Raw genomic sequence first — 21,090 nt, forward strand, 5'->3', positions numbered from 1 at the left:
TAATTTTATTTAGTTTATTTAAATAAGGATAAGGCTACGTAAAAGACTTTTTTTACATACAAAAATGTACATTACAAGGTTAAACTTTTCGGTACTGAATTACAAAACCTGCACAAGCATTTAATAAAAGAGCACACTTAAAAACGTTTTGACCATTTTGTTGCCTCTAAAAATGACTGAAGTCCCACGGAGTAAATAGAGGAAGCTCTTACACACTTGTGTTTAATCTACTGGCAGTTTCACTTAATGTAAGTTTCAAAAAGGTCATTGCTATTGAATGAGTCTCTAGCTCAGTTTTAGAATCATCTCTCAAAACTTAAGTCAACCAAAATATAATTTCAAATAATAATTCCAATCCTGAAGATTTTAATACTAGCAAATATATAATGGCCTCCTAGTAGCAGCAGTAGAACCAAACTTCCAAGAGCCTGGTAGCTGTCTAGATTCTAAGGCTGCTTGGGAAAACCGTCCTGCTTACACAGCCACTGGCAAGCGGTTCAGTGCAGGGTCTTGAGGCTTTCCAGAGTCCACACAGCATCGATGATCCCTCAAATGCAAGAGGATTGGGAGTGAGCCTAGCTTCACCCTTAAGTGAATGAGTAGGCCAAAGAAATACAATTTGCAAATTTAAGCCTGAAGCTTAAGATCTACAGAAAGGAGAAAGGAGAATGAAAGTAAAGAAGGCAAGCATACGGGGAAGGCAGAAAAAGGGAAAAAGAAAACAAAGAGGGAAGAAAAGGAGAAAAAAAACAATGCCCTCCCACTAAAAAGACAGGAAGTGGTACCTATAACTACGCCTCACAAGCCACCCACTGGCTCCAACGCCATCTATTTGCCTACTCCAATAATAAAAACATCTGGCTGCCCTGCAATGTAGATTCAAGAGTGACAACATCAACCCACAGTAGTGAGGGAGGGGTATTTCAAAAGCGTTTACCGTTCACAGCGAGCCCGCCCCCTCGGTGACACCCGCCATGCTGCTGCTCCACACTGCCGTCACTCAGCCGCCTGGAGCCACGCCGTACCCCGCACACTCAGGAGGCACAGCTCTGCAGTGGCGGGGTGATGGCATCCGGAGTACATGATTCAGTGCTTCTCCACGCCTCACTCAAAACACCTCGACAGTAAGCTGCTGCACGAGCAGTGGCTCTGAATGTTCATAATATAAACTTCAATTTGAAGCAACAGTGTTACACAGTTCAGCTGTTATTATCAACCTACTCTGTAAGTTAAATATACAAATTAAAAATTAATTTCACTGAGTAACTAAAGTAAGTTCCCACTGACTGAAAATCGTCAAATGGCTAACTCTCTCTTCACTGAGAGAGAAGTATAGATGAAAGCAGAGGGGACAACTGAATATAAAATATAATTTGTCATCCTACCCTAAAATCTGTACTTTTAAAATTACCCTTAACATGGATTTACGCACAGGATCACAGCTGCCCATCGACAACATCACACACATCAGCCCTGCAGATAATCACACATTTGACAACTAACTATAACACTAACAATGTTTTCATATCAACTGTGTCCTATGTGTACAGATTTACAGTCTCAAATAAAGGCAAAATGGTTAAAAACTACCAGGTTAGAGTCCAGTGCAGTACTTACCTGCAAGGCTGAGTTAATTTTTTGCAGGGCTATTCAATAACTGAACTACAATGCTGCTTTTAACAAATCAACAGAGGAGACTCCTCTAACATGTGTTGAAGATCAATCACACAATGGAAAAAAGTATAAAGTACCCTTTGCTTTTGATTAGAATACACAGCAGAAAAGTAGACGCTAGAACTTACAGACAGAAGGTAAACTCTATTTTCTAATTTCCACCACACAAGTAGAATGGCTTTATCACTAGAACATAAAATAAATGAAAACCCTTGGCAGACAGTTCTGTGTGGACCAGTCCTGTGGACGCTGTCCGCACCACACCACAGGAATCCTGTCCAGCTGGGAGTCCATCTGTCCCGTGGCTCCAGCAGCTCCTCTGCAGCTCTACTGCAGATCATACCGATTATCCCCCTCACCAAAACACTTCCTGGACTCTCCTCAATTCCACAAGTCTAACACTCCTCCCTAGTCTCGAAACTTACTACCATCAGGTACCACTTCCAACATGACTCAGCCTGAAGATCTTTAAATCAACTTCACCGCGAGATTGAGCTCCTAGCAGGGAGAAATGGATGAACTCATGGAGTGAGCTCGGACTGCTCGTGAGGAGGAGATGTGACTGAAGCTTGACAAGAACACGTCCAAGGACGGACAGTGAGCCCGCGGTCAGTCAGTTCCATCTCAAATTCAAGAGAAGGAGGAACAGCAAGCACTGACTTCCCTTTTGCATTTTATGGGCAGAAGCAATGCAATCAAGAGCAGTAGTTTTAGCTGTCCATTCTGATTAGTTGCACAGCAGTACAACAAAAGATGCTTTTCCTGGTGAACCTCTGAGGGTAAGTGTGGCAATATTTATGAAAATACTGTGATGAGTTGTTATATGCTTCTGCTTGGGAAAGGAAATTAGTAAAAATGAAAAACTCGTAAAATATTTGAATTAAAAAACCTCAAATTTCCCTAAAGACTCTGAAAGACACTAATGAGAATAATTCCTAAAATTCATTAAATGCTTTATGCCAGACTTGTAGCTAATGATCTGACGAGGGTAAACATGAATGTATACTAAGTCATTGTTTTAAAAAGAAATTCTTTCCCTATCAGGAGATGAAAAGCAAGAATTTTTAAAAAGGAAGGATAAGAAGAAAAGATTATTCTTTTGAACCTATTTTAAACCTCTTAAGAAAATTCCACAATAATCAGGATCTCTGTGAATACTGTCAAAATAAGTGAACTTGTTTGAAAAACTACAATTACAGTTATATTTACATTTTTGGAAACTTTCCTTCATGGCCATGTAACATGCTGTATCTTCCTCTTTGCTTCTGGGGGCTTCAGGTTATTCTGAAAGACATGAACAGAAATCAGTTTAAACACATAGAAAAGTCAAGAAATGTAGAGGAAAACCACAACATTTGAAACCTTTTAAACCACCAAGGTTTACTACTGATACATTCTCAGAAGATCACTGCTGCCACCTGGTGGGAAGATACTTCCAAGAGACTGGCTTGGGGGCGGGGAGCCTCCCATGGCTCATGCTTTTCTAGCTCTGTGGCTCTCACAGGTTTGCACTTTAAACTGAAAGCATGCCCAGCCCAGGGCTTTAGCCCAGAACAAGCCAAAGCAGAATTCACAGAAGGCAGGGGGGTGAAGCTCTAACTTCCTTGGGTTGGGTTTTTGGCATCTCCTTAGGTGATCCTCATACGCAATCAGTGTTGAGACCCACTAACTGCTCTAGACCAGCTTCCTGCCTGCCCAGTCTATCTCCTAGCACTGCACAGTCCAGAGTCAGCTGGCAATACAAGATTTACATCCACGTATCACATCACATCACTGAAGGAGTCAATTCCTTTGGCTGCTTGAGAGCCTGGAAAAAGGCAGCCTGGAGGCTCACTCCTTATTGCAATTTCTGAGATGTGACTTGAGTCCTCCAACTCTGAACCCACAGCTTCGTCCTCTCTCCCAGAGAGCTGGCTCAGAGAATGGAGGCAGCACAGGTGTGCTGTGTGTGCCCTGGTATCACAGGTTTCCCACTACACTTACTCCCTCTGGAATCCTGGGTAAGCTTCTTTAAGCTCTCCAGGCTTTTGTTTCCTCCCCTGTGATATGGGAATAACACTGCCAACCTCACGGGGCTGACAACAAGGTTTAATGAACTAACTGAAGTCAAGAACTAGTTAGGCAGTTTCCTTTTCCAAAGTCCACTATGTTAGAATGTTTGAACTTCTTAGTGTTTTGATCTCTCTGACATGCCATCAGAAGATGGTAACAGAGCCAAAGTACAGTACAGGGTGCAAGGGCCCAAGTACTTGGGCCATCTTCTACTGCTTTCCCAGGCCATAGCAGAGAGCTGGATCGAAGAGGAGCAGCTGGGACTAGAACCAGTGCCCATACGGGATGCTGGCACTGCAGGTAGAGGCTTAGTCTACTATGCCATAGTGCTGGCCCCTCTGGAGCCAATTTCAAGGTAAGCACAAGTGACAGACTTATGGTCAGGGCCCAAATGCTACATAATACATGTGTGACTGGACCCTGAGCTAGAGTTTATCCCTAATAAAGGAATACTTGTCTTTTAGTTTCAAGATTGTTAAAGGAACTAAATGAGAACTCTAAGCAAAGTACCTACAGACTCTCTCTCTCTTCATGCAATTTAAGCAGAGATAAAGTGAACACAGTTTTAAAAACATCATTCGCTATGGATTTTAAAATTCCAGGGTTCAAACACTCAAGCAATGAGATGTAAAAATCAGAGCATCAGAAGGCACAAGAACAGCACGCGGCAGAACCAGCCACTTCGGGCTGCGAGGCAGGCTGCTGCAGTTGCACTCACAGCACTTGTTGCAGTGGAAACCACCCCACTTACCACAGGCTCTGCCTCTTCCTTAGGAGCCGCTCGCTTTAACTTCACAGGAGTAGTTCCCACAGGGGACAAAGGTGGCGACTTCACAGTGCACGAAGGACTTTTCCTATGCGTTAAGTCATGATTCTGTTTAGTGTCATTATTATTGTGTTCCGTTTTATTGTTCATAGGCAAATTGGAAGACAAAATTAGGGGTGCAACATTTGAAGAATTTGATAATTTTCGAAAGGCATTACTGGTAAAGCTTGCCTGAGGGGGAGACTTGAGTTGATCATTATCTCCATTTTCTGTTTTTTTCACTTTTATGCTTGTACTTGTTGAGCTTCCATCAAATACAATGAGGGGTCGTTTCCTTAATCCATCTACAGTGTTATTCCTGAAATTAAAAAGATGCACTTTTGATAACTCCATCTGGAGCAGCACCCTAGATCACTGGAATTCAAAGTTAAACAAAAACCAAGATTTATTGATAAGACTAAGCTGTGGAACATGGGACTATTGGAAATGAAAGTTTCTACAGTCACTGTAAATAATTTTCTAGTGCTTTGAAGTTCAAGATATTTACAACAAATTTAAAGTTCACTTTAGAGAATACACAAAGGCACACCTATTCTAAAATACTGATTAACCCACTTACCCCAGAACTTCAAAGAGTAGTTCCTAACAGAAGAAATCACCAGCTTAGTGAGTCTTGTTCATATAATCAGCTGTTATTTAGAAACGATAGTAACCAATAAAACTATGCCAAGAGCACCCCTGTGGCATATTAAGTCATTGTTTTAAAAAGAATTATAAAAAAACGAAGCAGAACAATCTATATTCACTATCTCTAAAGCAGGCACTTTCCAAATTCACTGTAACATTTGTACAATTTGGTGAAATTTGGTGAGTCTGCATAGTTAGCCTCTGGAAATCTAATTTCCACTGTCAGTCATAACATTTGCATACAGTTGTTTACAAATTCACTCCAAGTTACACAGCTCGTTTGTTTAGGGTACAACCCCGAGAAGCACGCTGAAAGAACTGGAGCAGCCAGTTATCAGCAAGAACACTTGAGCCTTGCCACTCGGGGTGGCGGAAGCCGGGGCTCCAACCTGAGCAACTGAATTAGAATCTGCATGTTAGCTGTATCCTAAGGGGGTGGGCCAAACTTACCCCTCTTGGGTGCCACTGAACATCACCTGGCAGAAGATGAAAGCATGCCCACGGCATGCCCAGTGCCAACGGGAAACAGACTAAGAGGAAGATTTGTTAGCTGGCAGGCGCACAAGGTAAGATTAAAGTTGGACAAGCCTCTTAGACCTCTTAGATCCTTCCGGCTTTGATGCTGTGATTCAGGAACCAAATTGTCAACTTTTAAGATAAAGACAAAGATCTTTTCCAAAATGATACCAAGGGACTGGTAGCAACGGTCATATGGCATTTGCTCAGAGGAAAAGTCTAACTAGGCCTGAAAGTCTGCTAACGTGGCCAATAAACCTGAATGTGCGATTAAGAACTTATTGCCTGAACAAGAGCCAAAGAAAAGGGAATTAAAAGGCATATGCAACATAACTCAAAGGCTATGTTAACACTAACACACAGTGTGTACCAATATGCAACCAATGAACTAAAGTGCTTTGCCTGAACTGAAATGCATACTTGGTCAAAGCAAGATCTACAGCTTTTCCCAAAGACCGTGAGCAGAACGTCTCCTTCAACTGTTTTCATCCCTGGGGATACAATCGCAATCTTGAAATTCACTAAAACCGCCAACCAACTCAGAGCCACGTGCTCCTCCTTTTAGCCACCCCACTACTACAGTGCCTTACAAACAGAAGGCCCTGAAAAGAAACTAAGCAATTGATCATCAACACCCACTTGGGATAAACAGACGTGGAAGAGATAACTAGCTCACTTAGGGAACCTAGAACACTCTGTCCTCATTAACTAATCAGACACCGATCAATCAAATAGAATGTTCTAAAAAAAAAAAAAGAAAACTTAATTTCTTTGCGGTTTTATGGAACATCTTGTAAGTATTAAAAATTTTACACAGTTTACATGAAGCTTGATGATATAATTTTCATTTCTGCATCATTTAAAGATGTTAGAGTCTTGATTCATCTTTTTCCTCAAAATTCAAATTCTGCTGGCTCTACCTCCAAAACATCCAGACTCCAATTTTCTAAATTCACTACGTCCTCAAAGCTGTTACTCCTTGCCTGGATTACAGCACAGCCTAATTGCTTTTCCTGCCTACAGCTCTGCACACACACTATCAGCCACATTTTACATTGCTCCTTGGTAAGAACAGAGTTATCCTGCTAAATTGTACATATGAAGGTACCACCACCACCATTGGCTCAGCTCTCTCCAATGGCTCCTCATCTCAGAACAAACTCAAAGTTCTTACAATGACTTACAAAGCTTCTATGATCTCACCCCAATTACACCTTTTTCCTCTTATTCTCTCCACTCAGGTCCTGACGGTTGCTTTGCTATTCCTGGGCACACTCCTGATCTAGACTCCTGTAACCTGCCTGGAACGCTACATTGCTCAATTCCATAGAGGTCTCGCTAGTAAAATGTCATTTCTCAGTACAGTCACTCCTGGGCACTTTACTGACAATTCTGATCCCCTCTCCTCATGTTTCCTTTCTCTTAGCATGTAACATGATTCAATACATCATACACTGAAGGTTTTTGTTTTTCCCAACTAAAACATGAGCAGGGAATTTTGTCAGCTTTACTCACTGATATAAGGGCACAGTGTCCCATGGTGCTCTGTAGTTAAGTAATTTTTTTTTTAAACTTTAGTTTACCTGGAGGGGAAAAAAAAGTAAAACTGCTTAAGTTACATAAATTTAAATGGAAACTGGAACAACCAAGAAGTACCTTTTAGTCTCATTTTTCAGCTCGTGTTGTTCTCTCTTCTTTTCCATCACTTTCCCCCACCTGTTCTTTGGCAAATCCCTCCGAGGCAATGGGATGGCATGCTGGACATAGAGATCAGTAAGACTGTCTTTGTTTACTCTCACATCACTTTCAACGGCTATGCTTTTCTGTGGGAAAGAAAAAAAGGAATTTAATTTTAGTAACCAATCATCTCATCAACCCGTAAGGTAAAACACAACTCTTTAAATAATACATTATTTGAACCATTTCACAACCACGTGCACACTGGAAGGTCCTGGAACATTCTCAAGCAGTATTACAGGCAGGTTAGGCACTACAACTATTAGCTTCAGGCTCATCATAAAGACAATGGTCACACGGCCTCAGTATGAAGAGGACGGCTGTCCACAACTGCTCAGACAACATACTAGGCATGAAGACGACTTCCAGGGCTTCTTAATCTATAAAGGGGATTGCAAATGGGGGACTGCCTGGTGAAAACAGACAAAAGCCGATGACAATAACAATGAGCACACTCAGTCAATAAGTTACCTTGAGTGTTACTATTAGGATCAGACTAGTGCCCTATCATTTCTCACGTTTTTTCTTAAATTGGGGTTCTTTACCAAGATTTAAAATAGCACAGCAGGCCTCTTACTGATGAAACTAGGCCTCTTACTGATGATAATAGCAGTACATCAGAACAGCCCGCTCCTCCCTCCACTCCCACCCCATGTTTTCCCTGGTCTCATCAAGTAGCGTCCACTCACTGTCCCAACCATCCCTATCTAGATCGTCTCACCCTCCCTCAACATCACAGGAAACACAGAGCATGAGGGACAGGGACAGGCACAGAGGCGAGTTTGCATTCAGAAAGCCGAACCGAAAATGGAAACATCTCGGGTCCTTCAAGTTCCAATCAGAAAGGCCTGCAAACGTTTGTGCTCAGTACAACCAACAGATCAATGTCTTCTGATAAACTTCTGCCAACTCCCTTTTGTTAAAAAAAACCTGAAGTACATTTTAGCTTTATCCACAAGCATTCATGGAGGAGAGGCCATGTGAGTACCCGCTGAGAAGGCAGCTATCTGTAAGCCAGGAGGCAGGCCCTGAGCCAACACCAAATCTCCCGGCATCCTGCTCTTGGACTCAGCCTACAGAAGTGTAAGGAACGAATCTCAGGGTGGGGTGGGGGGACGGTGGGGTGGGCTTTTCACGTGGTATTCACTCGAAGGCAGGGGAAACCCTGCGGATTCTCTTGGACAACGTTCCCAAAGGATTCAGTCACATTCTTTTGCCCTTAAGGGCAAGGACTCTCCACCTGGGGCTTTGGGACTAGCAGCACAACTGGTTTAAAAAATGCCATGTTGCAGGCCGCACCCTTGATCTACTAATATGAACGCAGTCTAGGGATGGAACCTATCAATCCGTGTTTTAATTACACGGTGATTTTGATGTTCTAAAAAGTTGCTGTATTGTGAGGGTAACTGACATGATTAAAATAATTCTTTGATGCCAGCGCTGAGGCACTGGGTTAATACCCTGACCGCAGTGCCGGCATCCCATGTGGGCGCTGGTTCGAGACCCAGCTGCTCCACTTCCGATGCAGCTCTCTGCTATGGCCTAGGAAAGCAGTAGAAGATGGCCCAAGTGCCTGGGCCCCTGCACCCGTGTGGGACCCAGAGGAAGCTCCTGGCTCCTGGCTTCGGATCAGCACAGCTCCAGCTGTTGCGGCCATCTGGGGAGTGAACCATCAGATGGGAGACCTAACTCTTTAAATAAATAAATAAATAAATTCTTTAGCAGCAGGCCTGAGGAAGTTAGAGTATGGGACGGAAATCCCTGTATGCTACATAAACACCCTCCCCCCCACCCTGGGAAAACTTCAGTAACTCACTATTAAGCATCTCATTTTTCTTCAATGTTTCCCCTATCATCGCAAGCCGCACCAGCTGAAAACGTGCCAGCGCTCCACGGAGAGCCGGGGCCCGGAATTTTCCTGGCGGCATCACGCACAGACGGTGTGCCCCGAAATGCGGCACCTCACCTCCCCGGGACTCGGGTTCACCACCTTTAAAAGGAGGGTAGAGGGTGTGGAACGGTCGCGTTCTCGGGGCGTGCTGACCCAGGCGCCCGCGATGTCCACTCTCTGTGCCGACCACTCTCCGGCACCTCTTCCCTAGCGCCCCTCTCCCGGAGGCCCCCTCGCTCCCGTACACCCGGGGGTCGCTCGGTGAGACAGCAGAGGCTCGGGTAGACAAGTTCTACTTCCCAGGAGCGCCTGCGAGTCTAAGGACGCCTCTTCTCTAAACAGGGCACGACCGGGACACCTGGCTGCGCTGTGTGGGTGGAGGGTGGCCGGTGCCGGGCAGGAGGAGCGACGCCGGCGGGAGTGTCTGTCGTCACCGTGGGCTACTCGGGGACAGCCCAGGTGCGAGGGCCTCTCCCGGACAGGCCCACCCGCCCCGGCGTGCCCGACCTGCTCCAGGGTGAGGAGAAGGAACTCCTGCGACAGCAGCTCCGGGTGCAGCAGCAGCTCCGAGTCCGTACAGCTGCGACCGCCCACATCCCCCGCCATCGTCGTCGCCAGGAGACCCCGGCCGGCTACCCACAAGGCTCCGCGAAGGAAGCGGCCCGGAAGTGACGCCTCCGGGCAGCGACTCGAGTGTGTCGTCACTCTGCGTGCGCCGCGGGCTGGCCGTCCGTTTCGCTAGGGGGTGTGGTTCCGGGTCGACGGTCGCCTTCAAGGTTTCCCAGGGACGAGAAGGAAAAAAAAAAATGAGTACTGTCGGGGAGAAACGAATGGCCTGTAGAGTTTTGAGGAAGAGAGGAATGAGCGAAATTCACGCAGCTGGCCGCCATTGGTCGCACCTGCTGTGATGTCCAGTGGAGAGGCCAAAGGGATTCTCGAGGCGGCCTCGAGGGGTGGTGGTGGGGCGAATAACATTATTCCAGATAGGGCACTTCTGGCTGAAAGTATCCTTTCCCTTTTTTCAGCCTTTTTATTTGTCTTCTAATCGCCCTTCTATATTTAAAAAAAAAAAAAAACCCTGCAATGCCAAACATTCTATTTAGTTCATTCTTCCACTGACTTAGGCGCTAAAGTACGAGGATTTGTTCTCTGAGATAATACTTGTAACGAATGAAACAGGTCACGTACGAAAAGTAACAGCCCACCGAGAAAGGCGGCTGAAAGCACAGACTTGCTGGACATTTGCCGTGTTCTGGGTGCTGCGTTTTACGTGGATTATCTCGGAAAACATTGAGGTGTATTCGTCATTATGAGAATGTCTGTTTTTAACTTGAGGACGCTGAGGCCTCGGATCATTTGTTCAAGGTCGCAGGAAGTAGCACGACCAAGATGCTAGTACGTTTTCTCTGTACCTACTAGGAACTGACGGATTTTGGTTGGAATTGTTGGTGTCAGCTATGATAATTGCTAAGAAATTTTTGCTTCTCTTATTCATACGACAGAGGTGTATTGTGCGCAAATATTTTGCACATTTTTGCGACTTCTATGGTATTTTATCATTTTCCTGCAAACTATGACATTGTTGATAAAAATATGAATTGAGAATACCAAAAGATAAGTGAGGGACTAAATTTAGAAAAAAAAAAGATAAAGCTGGGAGATGTTTTGCAATTTTTTTTTTGACAGGCAGAGTTAGTGAGAGAGAGAGAGAGAAAGGTCTTCCTTCCACTGGTTCACCCCCTCAAATGGTGGTTACTGCCAGTGCGCTGCGCTGATCCGAATCCAGGAGCCAGGTGCTTCCTCCTGGTCTCCCATGTGGGTGCAGGGCTCAAGGACTTGGGCCATCCTCCACTGAACTCCCGGGCCACAGCAGAGAGCTGGACTGGAAGAGGAGCAACCAGGACAGAACAGGTGCCCCAACCGGGACTAGAACCCGGAGTGCCGGCGCTGCAGGCAGAGGATTAGCCTAGTGAGCAGCGGCGCCGGCCTTGCAATTTTTCATAGTCATTTAGGCATGTGCTAATTTATGTCTAGAAATTGACACCTAAGACTGAGACTTAAAAGTCACCCGAGTTTATTTTTTATTTTAGTGCCCATGAAACTGATCTAAAAGAGATTATATGTCTTGTCCAAAATGATGAAAGTCCTAAATTTTGAGGTCAGACAGGTATTAAAATACCCTAATTTGGAGGTTAAGTGTACAAACATTAGCCCTGTGATATTAACACCGTGATATTCCATATCCAAAATCTGTTGTTCATAACAGATCCTGTGACATTATTTCCTTCATTTCTCGGAGGCATACTGGTTAGTGGCAAAATAACCTGCGGTAGGAGGAGTCTGTGTTTGAAACCAGACAAGGGCTAAAATTGGGGTCTGCTGCAATTCGTTAATCGCTCCACTTCAGTCCCCTCATCAGGAAAATGCTGTCTTACAATACTGTGCAGAATGCTCGAAGCAGTAGAGATTGTAACACGCTTGGCACAGACCAGGTGCCGACGACCTGGAAGCTGGTTTCCCACCATGGGAGGCAATCCAGAGAAAGGGAAACAGGGGAGGCTTTAGAGTTGCCCTGACTTGAATTAGAACCTGGCTCCCGCAACACTAGGACTAACACTTCACCTTGCCCAGCTGGGGCTTCCTCCTCTCTGAGATGGGATGTATAATGCCACCTCTCAGTGTCAGAGGATTGGAGCCAACGTGTATGAAAGACTGCTTGTGCCTCTGCCTCACGGTTTGTTGTATTATATATTGACTGTCATCAAAGAGAAGTACCAGAATGGTAGAAGAGGGGAAAGGATTTGGATTTCATAGTCCGAAAATGCGGTTCCAAGTCTTTCCTGTGCTCTTGCTCCTGTGGTTTTCTGGACCAGTGGCCTAACCTGAAGCCTCAAGCTATACATCCACAGAAATATTTTGTGGCAGGTAAGGGTTAGTACTTCCTAATTTAAAACTAAAAGTGCTTCTTTGTTTAAAACTAAATCAATTAATGTTATCTTAAGTGCTTCTGAAGCAAAAGTCTCCAGTTAAATGGAGTGTGTTTTCTGAAGTCAAAAAATCAGGAGAGGAGGAGACAGAATGAGATTCTGGTACTCGTCCTCCTGTCTAAGGAAAGTAGAGACTGGTGATGGCTGCCCACTCCTTCCTGGGCAGAGCCTTTGCAGAGCGGGTTTCTGGAGAAGCTGCAGTCTCCCGACTGTGTTTGAGCCCGAGGTTCTGCTGGAGCGATTGGTGGGAAGCCCTGGAGTTTGCATTTCTAACAAGCACAAAGCTGATGCCTTCCAATATGTCCCCGCAGGAGAGATGCCTCCCAGAGATTCCCACCACACCGCACGGCAAGGAAGCCGTTCACAGCGCTGACCTTTAAGCTCCAAACCAATAGACAGGAAACACCAGAGTGCACAAAGCACATCTGCGTTTCTGAGGGACCATTGATGTCTCCCTCTTCTCACCTAGGTGGGCAGAAATCTCCCAGCCCCAACATCTGAGGAAAGTGGGAGGGCTTCAGGTGAGTGTCACTGTGGGAGAACCCGATTTCCAACAGAAATAAAAGGCTCGGCTTCAGAAAAAAAAATGATATTAGTCATTTGCGTTTGTAGGCTGACATGTATTCCTGCTGTAGTATATTTAAATCTGTGAGCATTATGTAGTGACAGTAAGGCACTCAACACTTTAAGCTAAGTGTTAGAAGAGTTTTAATTTCCATTGGAGATCATGAGCCCTTCACTTTTTTTTGGTGGCTTTAGTTGACAGGAACAAATTGGAGGGCAGCCAACAAACATTGTGCTGCCTGGCTTTATCATTTGCTGTGACTTCCTCCAGGGCAGGGTCCCTACATTTCCTTTGGGTCCCTCAGCCATGCACAGAGCTTGTACTTAGTAAGCAGTTACTCAGTAAATGTTTGTGGACTGAATGAGTCAGGAACAAAATGTATGCTAAGGACTTTGGTTGCTGATTCCTCTTGTTAACATTTAAGTATGTTATCATGAGTTACCAAAAATACATGGGCATAGATAAAGTTAATAAAGTTAAAACTGAAGGTAACAGTTTAAGCGACACATTTTGGACTTGTATATTTGGGTATTTAGAACACAATGATCGTTTTCAGTGTCATTTCCTTTTTAATCGATCAGATCATAATAAAAATACATTTACTTACATAACCCATTGTCTTTCTTGTAAACCCGTTTTCTTAGTCCATTCAGGCTGCTATAACAAAATACCACAAACTGAGCAGCTTATAAAAGACAGACATTTATTTCTTACAGTTCTGGAAGCTGGGAAGTCTAAGATCCAGGGGCTGGTAGATTTGGTGTCTAGTGAGGACACATTCCTCATAGATGACCACCTGTCCACCGTGTGCTCATATGGCAGAAAGAGCAAACAGGCTCTCTTGGACTTTTTTTTTTTTTTTTTTTTTGAAAGGGCGTTAATCACCTCCTTAATGCCCACTTCTCAATATGATCCCATATTGAGTATAGGAATTTAGGGAGACACCGCCATCCAGGCCATCCAGGCCAGAGCCCTTATCTCACAGGCCACCTCTTTGGTCTGTGAGTTCTCAGGCCCCAGCACGGGTCTTGCCACACAGCAAAAGCACCCTTGGGTGCTTCCTGACAGAGCTTCCTGCACTGTTATCAGATCTCCAGAGCACATTGTTTTGGCCTTGTGATCTGGTTGGGTGGGTTTTAATTCCACATGTCCAATTAATTCGGTTCTGAAAACCAAGGGTGCATTAGAATCCCCTGGAGGGCTTGTTGTAAGCAGTTTGCTTGGCCCCACCCCTAGAGTTTCTGATTTGGGAGGTCTGGAGTAGGGCACAGGAGTTTGCATTTCTAACAAGGTCTGATGTGATAGTGATACTGCTAACTGACTGGGTTAAATTAAGCTGCTGGAGGCAAAAACTTTTTCCTTATTTCAGGATCCCCTCTAACCTGTGGCATAGAACCTGGCACATAGGAGCTACCTAAGAAATAGTTGATTTGAATAATAATTAAAAGTATTTATTTTACTGGAGCTAGAGTACAAGTATATGATGTATATGTATGACTAAATGAACTAATATATTTAAAAAGCTCTTAAATATGGCACATGATAAGCCATGTTTGCTTTTTTTAAAAAAATCATAAATATAAGCTTTCTCTGCTTAAACACATCTTTTAAAATGATACCTAATCGTGGTAGATGTGTATTAAGAGAGCTAATGAAATAGAATGGCAAAAATCTTAGCTTGAAGCATCTCTTTTTATAGATGCTCCAGCTCATCAGTGGTGTGCATCTAGAATATAAAAAGTCGATTGAGTGCTTTCTACCTGCAGAATACAACAGAGAGCAAGGCAGGCATACTCCTGGTCCTCCTGAGCTTATGCCCAATGAGGAACCCAGGACGTGAGGATGCTAAGTTTGGGGAGTAGACAGTAACTATTAAAACATTCAGTTGTATCTATACAACTCCTAATCTCCATTAATCTTCTTCTTAGAACACATCATTTTCACATTTTGTAACAGACTCAACATGTTTGTTCTGAGTCCAGAGGATATTTAGTAAACATTAATAGATGAAGTTAATTAATTCTTTTGAAAACTATGTGACTCGAATATTTCTTCTTAAACATAACCAACAGCAACGCCATGAGGAATTCTATGCAGATGTTTGCAAATGGTTTCGGTGCAGGCATTCACGTAGAGGGGCGTGTCATTTGTGACAGAGTTCTCAGCAGGCACCAGGAAGAACAGATAGCTGGGCATTTCAAAAAGTTCATGGAAAATGCAATTAAAGATACATTTATTTTGGTGCAACAGTTTGTTAGAATCCATGTATGTGTTTTTCATAATATACATTTTTCATGGTCTTCTTGAAGACCCTTTGCAGAATGGACTGCACAAGTGTTTTGCACCAAAAACAAACTTATCCTTTAATCCCATTTTCTGTGAACTTTTGAAAATATTTCCATGTTCTGGCTGGAACAGACGTACTTGTAGAGCTCGCCATTTTAAGGATCCAGTGGTAGGGACCAGCGCTGTGGTATAGAGAGGTTAAGACACCACCTGCCGTGCTGGCATCCCATATGGGCAGTGGTCCAAGTCCTGGCTGCTCCACTTTGATCCAGCCCCCTGCTAATGTGCCTGGGAAAGCAGGGGAAGATGGCCAAGTCTGTGGGCTGCTGCACCCACATAGGAGACCCAGAAGAAGCTCCTGGTTCCTGGATTGGGATCAGTCCAGCTCTGGCTGTTGCCGCTGTTTGTGGAGTGAACCAGTGGTTGGAAGATCTCTCTCTCTAACTCTCCCTCTCTCTCTCTCCAACTCTGCCTTTCAAATAAATAAATCTTAAGAAAAAAAAAAGAATCCAGTGGTAAATCATAAAGAATTACTTGTGAATTTGTCTTTTTTGTTAGTATACATTTTTCCCTCCTAGCGTATTTAAAGTGAAACACAAAGGTTGTTTCATAAACTGTTTGGTCAATGGGACTTAATTTTTTGTCTTTAAATCTTGGGGGTAATATTTAATTTATTAGAGCAAGGCCATCTGTTGGCCCACTATCCCAGTGTGGGAAGTGTGGCAAAGCCAAGAGCCTAGAACCCAATCCAGGTCTCCCAGGAGAGTGGCAGAGACTCAACTACTAGGCTTACCACCTGCTGGCTCCCAGGGCCTGCACTGGCTAGAAGCTGGAATCAGGAGCAGAGGCAGTTAGAGAACCCAGGCACTCCAACATGGGGCACAGAGCAATTGCCCGACGTGGGACACCCAGAAGAAGCTCCAGGCTCCTGGCTTTGGCCTGGCCCAGCCCAGGCCATTGTGGCCATTTGGGTTGTGAACCAGCTGACAGAAGGTCTCTCTCTCTTTCTCTGCCCTTCTAATAAATAAAATAAACCTTAAAAAAATACAAAACTATAACAGCATAGTGATTTTATTAAAGATTTTTTTTTTAATTTGAAAGGTAGGAGTCAGGAACTCCATCTGGGTCTACCACATGGATAGCAAGGGTCCAACCACTGGAGCCATCTTCTGCTGCTCTCCCAGGTGCATTAGCAGGGAGCTGGATCAGAAGCAGAGCAGCTGGGACTCAAACTGGTGCCCTTTGGGGATGCTGTCATTGCAGGTGGTAGTTGAACTCACTGTGCCACATCACTGGGCCTCAAATTATAGATTCTTCTTCCTCTGTTTCTGATAGCATGGATGTGGAATGAGATTCATCTCTCTTTGCCTCAGTCAGCTCATCTGCAGAATGGGAAAATTAGCAGTGCCTGTCTCGTAAGGTGTAGATGAGCTCATTGCTATAAGGTTCTTGGCTGGATGTCTGGCCAGTGGATGTCAGCTCTGTGGTATGGAAGAACAATATATACATGGAAAAGTGCAAGTGGAGATTCTAGATCCAGCAATTAGTTGAAGCCAAGTCGAATGAGGAGCAATTAGTTGATGCCTGGGTCGAATGAAGAGTTTGGTTTGGACCTGCTCTGATGCATTCCTGCTCCCTGGCTCCCTGTCCTGTGGATCCTTAGTCTTGAAGGTGCAGGTGGTAGTGCCCATTCTTGAAGTCAGCTGTAGGTCAGAGTTCTACACTCCGTTGAAACTCGTCCTGGCGACACCTGGTCTCACTGGGTGACAGCTGCAGCACCCAGGGATGGGGCCCCGGGAAGTCAAATCTTGACAGTTTAACTTTTTTTTTTTTTTTTTTGGCCACTTTCCCCCTTATAAGGGAAGACAGGAGACAGCCTGGAATCTGCCCACAGGCTTGTGATAATATCTTTCTTTTATTAGAATAAAGCTGAGGCTGAAGGTCACCAGTGGGTTCTTAAGTCGCTGAAAATCCTCAGAACTTGGTCGTTCATGTGCTAATCACGGGAGGGAGTTTTCTGATTCTGTTCATGAGAAACTGGACCTGGATTATGGTTGGAAGAGGAGTTCATGGGAGTCTTCCTCGTGGCCTCTCCCGAAGGAACTGCAATTGAAGGGCTTTTCCTAAAAGCAGCGGGTAAAACAGCCCCAGGATCCCCTCCTGAAATATCCTGCGATCCTAAGTCCTGCCCTCAGGGGATCCCGCTTAGTCCCCGGAGCCTGGGGATGGGCTGCTCCTCCCAGCAGAACACTCCAGCTCCCGGCGGGAGCGCGCGACGCGGGGTGAGGCCCTGGCCGGGTCCGGGCCTGGCTCCAGCAGGTGCTCCCGCGAGCTTGCACCTTGCCCCGTGCCGGTGGGCTGTTGGAGAGCCGGAGGCCCGTGCTTTGCTAGCTGGGGGAGGAGGAGACAACCACAGCAATTGCTGAGCGTTCCCCCACGCCGGCCGGGCGCCAGCGTAGGTCCCCTGCATAGGGCAGGGCACCGAGGCCCGGAGCAGTGGCCGCCTGGACTCGGCGCAAGGCGGGCAAGGCCCGCAGGCCGACCGGGCGGCGCGGGGACAGCCGCGCTCCCGCCCTCTGCCGGCGCCGGGCGGCCGCCCCACGTGACGGGAAGCGGCGGCGGCGGGGCCGGGCAGCCCAGGAGCCGCGGGCCGGAGCGGGCGGCGGGCCCCAGGCCGCGGGACGGCGCGGGACGGCGGGCGCGGGCGCCGGTGAGTGCGGAGGGCGGCGGCCGGCCGGGGCGCGGGCCGCGGGGGGCTGCGTGGTGCGCGCCGGCAGGTGTAATGGGGGCAGGGGTGTCAGCGGCGGGGAGGGGGCGGGGAGCAAGTGTCCGTGCCGTGGGGGCAGGTGTGTGACTTGGCAGGTCTGCGGGCGTGGGGGCCAGCAAACGTGCACGTGCGTGTGGAGTCGGCCAGTGTCTGTGTGTGTGGAGGGTCGGGGCAGGGGACGGTCTCAGTTCCAGTTCCTGACTCGGGCGTCCTGGGGAGGGGCCGGGTGGCGTTGCACCCCTGTGTCCCTTGCTCTGCCACCGCCTACAGCGCGGTGTGGGCGCTGCAATTTGAGCTCAGAGTCGGATTTATGCTCAGGCCTGAACGATTGCCCGGAACCGGGAGACCAGCAGGGGTGTGTTGAGGAGGAGGGAAGATGCCCATGCTAATTCCTGACCCGTTTTTAGCATCAGGTCAAGGGGCTGGAAGCTACTGCCTTTGGTGGCGTGTTTTGCATTTACCTTTGCGTTGCCTTCGGAGGGACAGGTGGAGGTTGGTTCGCAAGCCTCCCCGTGTTGTTTGGGGATGATTTTTAGAGACTGAGGCTGTCCTGTTGTGTGCACATGCAGCTGCTTCTGACCAGGGACTGCTGGAAGCCGCTGTGGGGATGCAAAGTAGGCTTTCCCCCTGTGCTTCCTGATATGCACACAGACTACTGAGTGCTGTGGTCAGGCTTGGTTTGGTCGCAGATGACACGCTGGTGGCAGGAGGGCGGCTGTGGGTGCGACCCGTGCCAGCACTGGGCAGGTGTGCGGTGTGAACTAGCTGGCTGGGCTGTGGAGGGCTTCCCGGTGCACACTGCCCCCTCAGCCAGCCACTGAGGGCTCACGGCTCAGTGGTCAGACAGGAAGGAACATTTGGCCATCTGTTTCCTTTTCTTCTTCCTTCCATTTCTGCCAGCCAAGCAGGCTCCACAGACATCACAGCTGCCTCTCTGGGCAGTGTAGCCCAAGACCTCCTGGGCTCCTAGAGCGGGCACTGACCGGAATCCTTCGGAACCTATCCATAGCCCGTCTTTTTCCCAGGGCCCAGATGGTCATGGGTGTGGGGCTGTGGGTTCCAGTCCTGCACCTGCAGTTTGCTGGTTGTTGTGAGTCTCAAGTTGCTCTTGTCAACACAGGGGATAACGTTAGACAAGGTGCATGGATTCTAGGAAGGAGATGTGCATGGAAAGCCCCTGGCACAGAGCCCGGCACTACTTAGCAGGTGCTCAATAAATGATTGTTAATAAATACAGATGAGGGTGTAGGGCTGTATCTCCCTTCACTCTGAAAATCCATGGTTTAAGTAGTTGTTCTCTCAATGAATACTTTGGCATTCAAGTTACAGGTTCAGAAATCATCACATCAAGGCATGCATGTTCCAGTTGAAGGGGGTGAGAGGCGTGATTACCCCCTCTGTCTTTGATCATTGTGCCCTTTCTGCTCCACTCACCACCATGCGTGCCAATCCTCTATAGAGATGTGGATTCGCAAGGGGTCGGTTCTTCATTTAGGTGGCTCCAGTGGAGCAGTTTTGAAAGTAGAGAGATAACTTGAAAAAAAAAAAAAAAGGATTTACTTTCTAGGCCTGATTTGCAGCCAGCATTTCTATTAAGAATAAAAAGGAAGTTATTATGCCGTTAGTCCTTCATGCTGATATTAAAAATTTGAGATCCTTTAGGAAAACTCAAGGAAATTTCACTTACTGGGCTAAGCATCTTCATCTTGGTCCAAATCCAGTCCTCATTAGAAATACATTAAAGTAATCATTTGTGGCAGCCAGGTGTTTGGATTCCACCAGATGATTTGGCTCGTGCACTACAACTCATCTCCTCTGTGGCAATCCTGACATGTTTTTCTCTTTATTAAAAAATACATAACTACTCAATGAGTGTGGAAGTGACAATTTGGGACTACCTTGAAAGAGAAGGAGTGCTTCCTGCAAAATTCTACATTTTTAAAAAATATTTATTTATTGATTAAAGTTAGTTATGGAGGGGAGAGACAGAGAGAGAAATCTTGCATCTACTTGTTCACTCTTTTTTTGCTGTTGTTATTAAAGATTTATTTATTTATTTGAAAGGCAGAGTTGCAGAGAGAGAGAGAGAGAGAGAGAGAGAGACCGAGGTCTTCCATCCACTGGTTCACTCCCCAGATGGCCACAATGGCCGGAGCTGCTCTGATCTGAAGCTGGGAGCCACGAGCTTCTTCCAGGTCTCCCACACAGGTGCAGGGGTCCAAGTACTTGGGCCATCTTCTACTGCTTTCCCAGGCCATAGCAGAGAGCTGGATCAGAAGTGGAGCAGCTGAGATTTGAACTGGCACCCGTATGGGCCTTACCCGCTACACCACAGCGCCGGCCCCCTTGTTTACTCTTCAAATGATTGCAATGGCCAGGGCTGGGCCAGACCCAAGCTAGGAGCCAGGAGTTCTTCCTGGTCTCCTACATGGGTGCAGGGGCCCCAAGTACTTCAGCTGCTTTCCCAGATGCATTAGCAGGAAACAAGGTCAGAAGTTGAGTAGCCAGGACAAGAACCAGTGCCCCTATGGGATGCTGTCTTCTCACGTGGCAGCTTAACCTGCTGTACCACAGTACTGGTCCCTATTCTGCATTTTTTTTTTTTTTAGATTTATTTACTTGAAAGGTAGAGGTACAGAGAGGCAGAGAGAGAGAGAGAGAGAGAGAGAGAGAGAAAGAGAGAGAGAGATCGGTCTTCCACCCACTGATTTGCTCCCCAAATGGCCACAATGTTTGGAGCTGGGCTGATCTGAAGCCAGGAGCTTCTTCCAGGTCTCCCACACTAGTTCAGGGTCCCAAGGACTTAGGCCATCTGCTACTGCTTTCCCAGGCCATAGCAAAGAGCTGGAAGGGAAGTGGAGCAGCCAGGACTCAAACCGGTGTCCAAGTGGGATGCCGGCACTGCAGGTGGCAGCTTTACCTGCTTTGCCACGGTGCCAGCCCCTCTGTTCTGCATTCTTGTAGATGATTTGAGAAGAAGATCTTTATAGTCAAGTAGCTGCTGTTGAATAGATTATTCATGAAAAAGAATGTATGTAAAATAAGACAACTGAGTAGTGCTGGACAGTTCTCTGGGGCAGTGTGAGGTTCCAGTATTGAGGAGGGTGTTATGATGTAGATGCCTTTGAGACCTGGATTGTGGCACAGCTGGCTACCCTGCCA

At 46.4% G+C, this 21,090-nt stretch overlaps 2 protein-coding genes across 14 annotated transcripts in view; one reads left to right on the forward strand and one right to left on the reverse strand.

Annotated features, from left to right (window-relative positions):
* TSLIG2 (tRNA splicing ligase complex subunit 2) lies at positions 1-10,053 on the reverse strand. Of its 12 annotated transcripts, XM_089327443.1 has the most exons (7): positions 9,831-9,993; positions 9,249-9,422; positions 7,352-7,518; positions 4,724-4,850; positions 4,478-4,600; positions 2,884-2,958; positions 1-1,149 (listed from the first exon to the last, which is right to left on the reverse strand). In XM_089327443.1, the coding sequence occupies exons 2-6, from the start codon at positions 9,261-9,263 to the stop codon at positions 2,902-2,904; spliced, it is 489 nt and encodes a 162-aa protein (XP_089183569.1). In that variant the 5' UTR covers positions 9,264-9,422; positions 9,831-9,993; the 3' UTR covers positions 1-1,149; positions 2,884-2,901. The 12 variants fall into 12 exon arrangements, 10 of the variants coding, with proteins under 10 accessions (XP_089183569.1, XP_089183568.1, XP_089183566.1 ...); XR_016230172.1 differs by lacking the exon at positions 9,249-9,422 and having other exon boundaries at positions 4,478-4,580; positions 9,831-10,053; XR_016230171.1 differs by lacking the exon at positions 9,249-9,422 and having other exon boundaries at positions 1-1,222; positions 4,478-4,580; positions 9,831-10,053.
* A 7,608-nt stretch (positions 10,054-17,661) lies between these two features.
* The window catches only part of TGFBRAP1 (transforming growth factor beta receptor associated protein 1), a 63,106-nt gene continuing 59,677 nt past the window's right edge, over positions 17,662-21,090 (forward strand). Inside the window, exon 1 of one of the 2 annotated variants that reach the window (XM_002709746.6) lies at positions 17,662-17,871. The gene's annotated coding sequence lies outside the window, so the exon portion shown is untranslated. The remainder of the gene's footprint in view (positions 17,872-21,090) is intronic. The other variant, XR_016230170.1, reaches the window with a different exon arrangement.

The sequence above is a fragment of the Oryctolagus cuniculus genome, chromosome 2 (assembly GCF_051225735.1).
Source record: "Oryctolagus cuniculus isolate XC-2025 breed Fujian yellow rabbit chromosome 2, ASM5122573v1, whole genome shotgun sequence".
Lineage (NCBI taxonomy): Eukaryota > Metazoa > Chordata > Mammalia > Lagomorpha > Leporidae > Oryctolagus > Oryctolagus cuniculus.

Excerpts from the sequence above, each read along its gene's own strand:
- TSLIG2 (XM_089327438.1), bottom strand. The coding sequence starts at position 9,929 with ATGGCGGGGGATGTGGGCGGTCGCAGCTGTACGGACTCGGAGCTGCTG. Across the intron at positions 7,519-9,830 it reads TTCTCCTCACCCTGGAGCAG|AAAAGCATAGCCGTTGAAAG; the intron begins GTCGGGCACGCC and ends TCTTTCCCACAG. Across the intron at positions 4,851-7,351 it reads CTGAAAAATGAGACTAAAAG|GAATAACACTGTAGATGGAT; the intron begins GTACTTCTTGGT and ends TTTTAATTTCAG.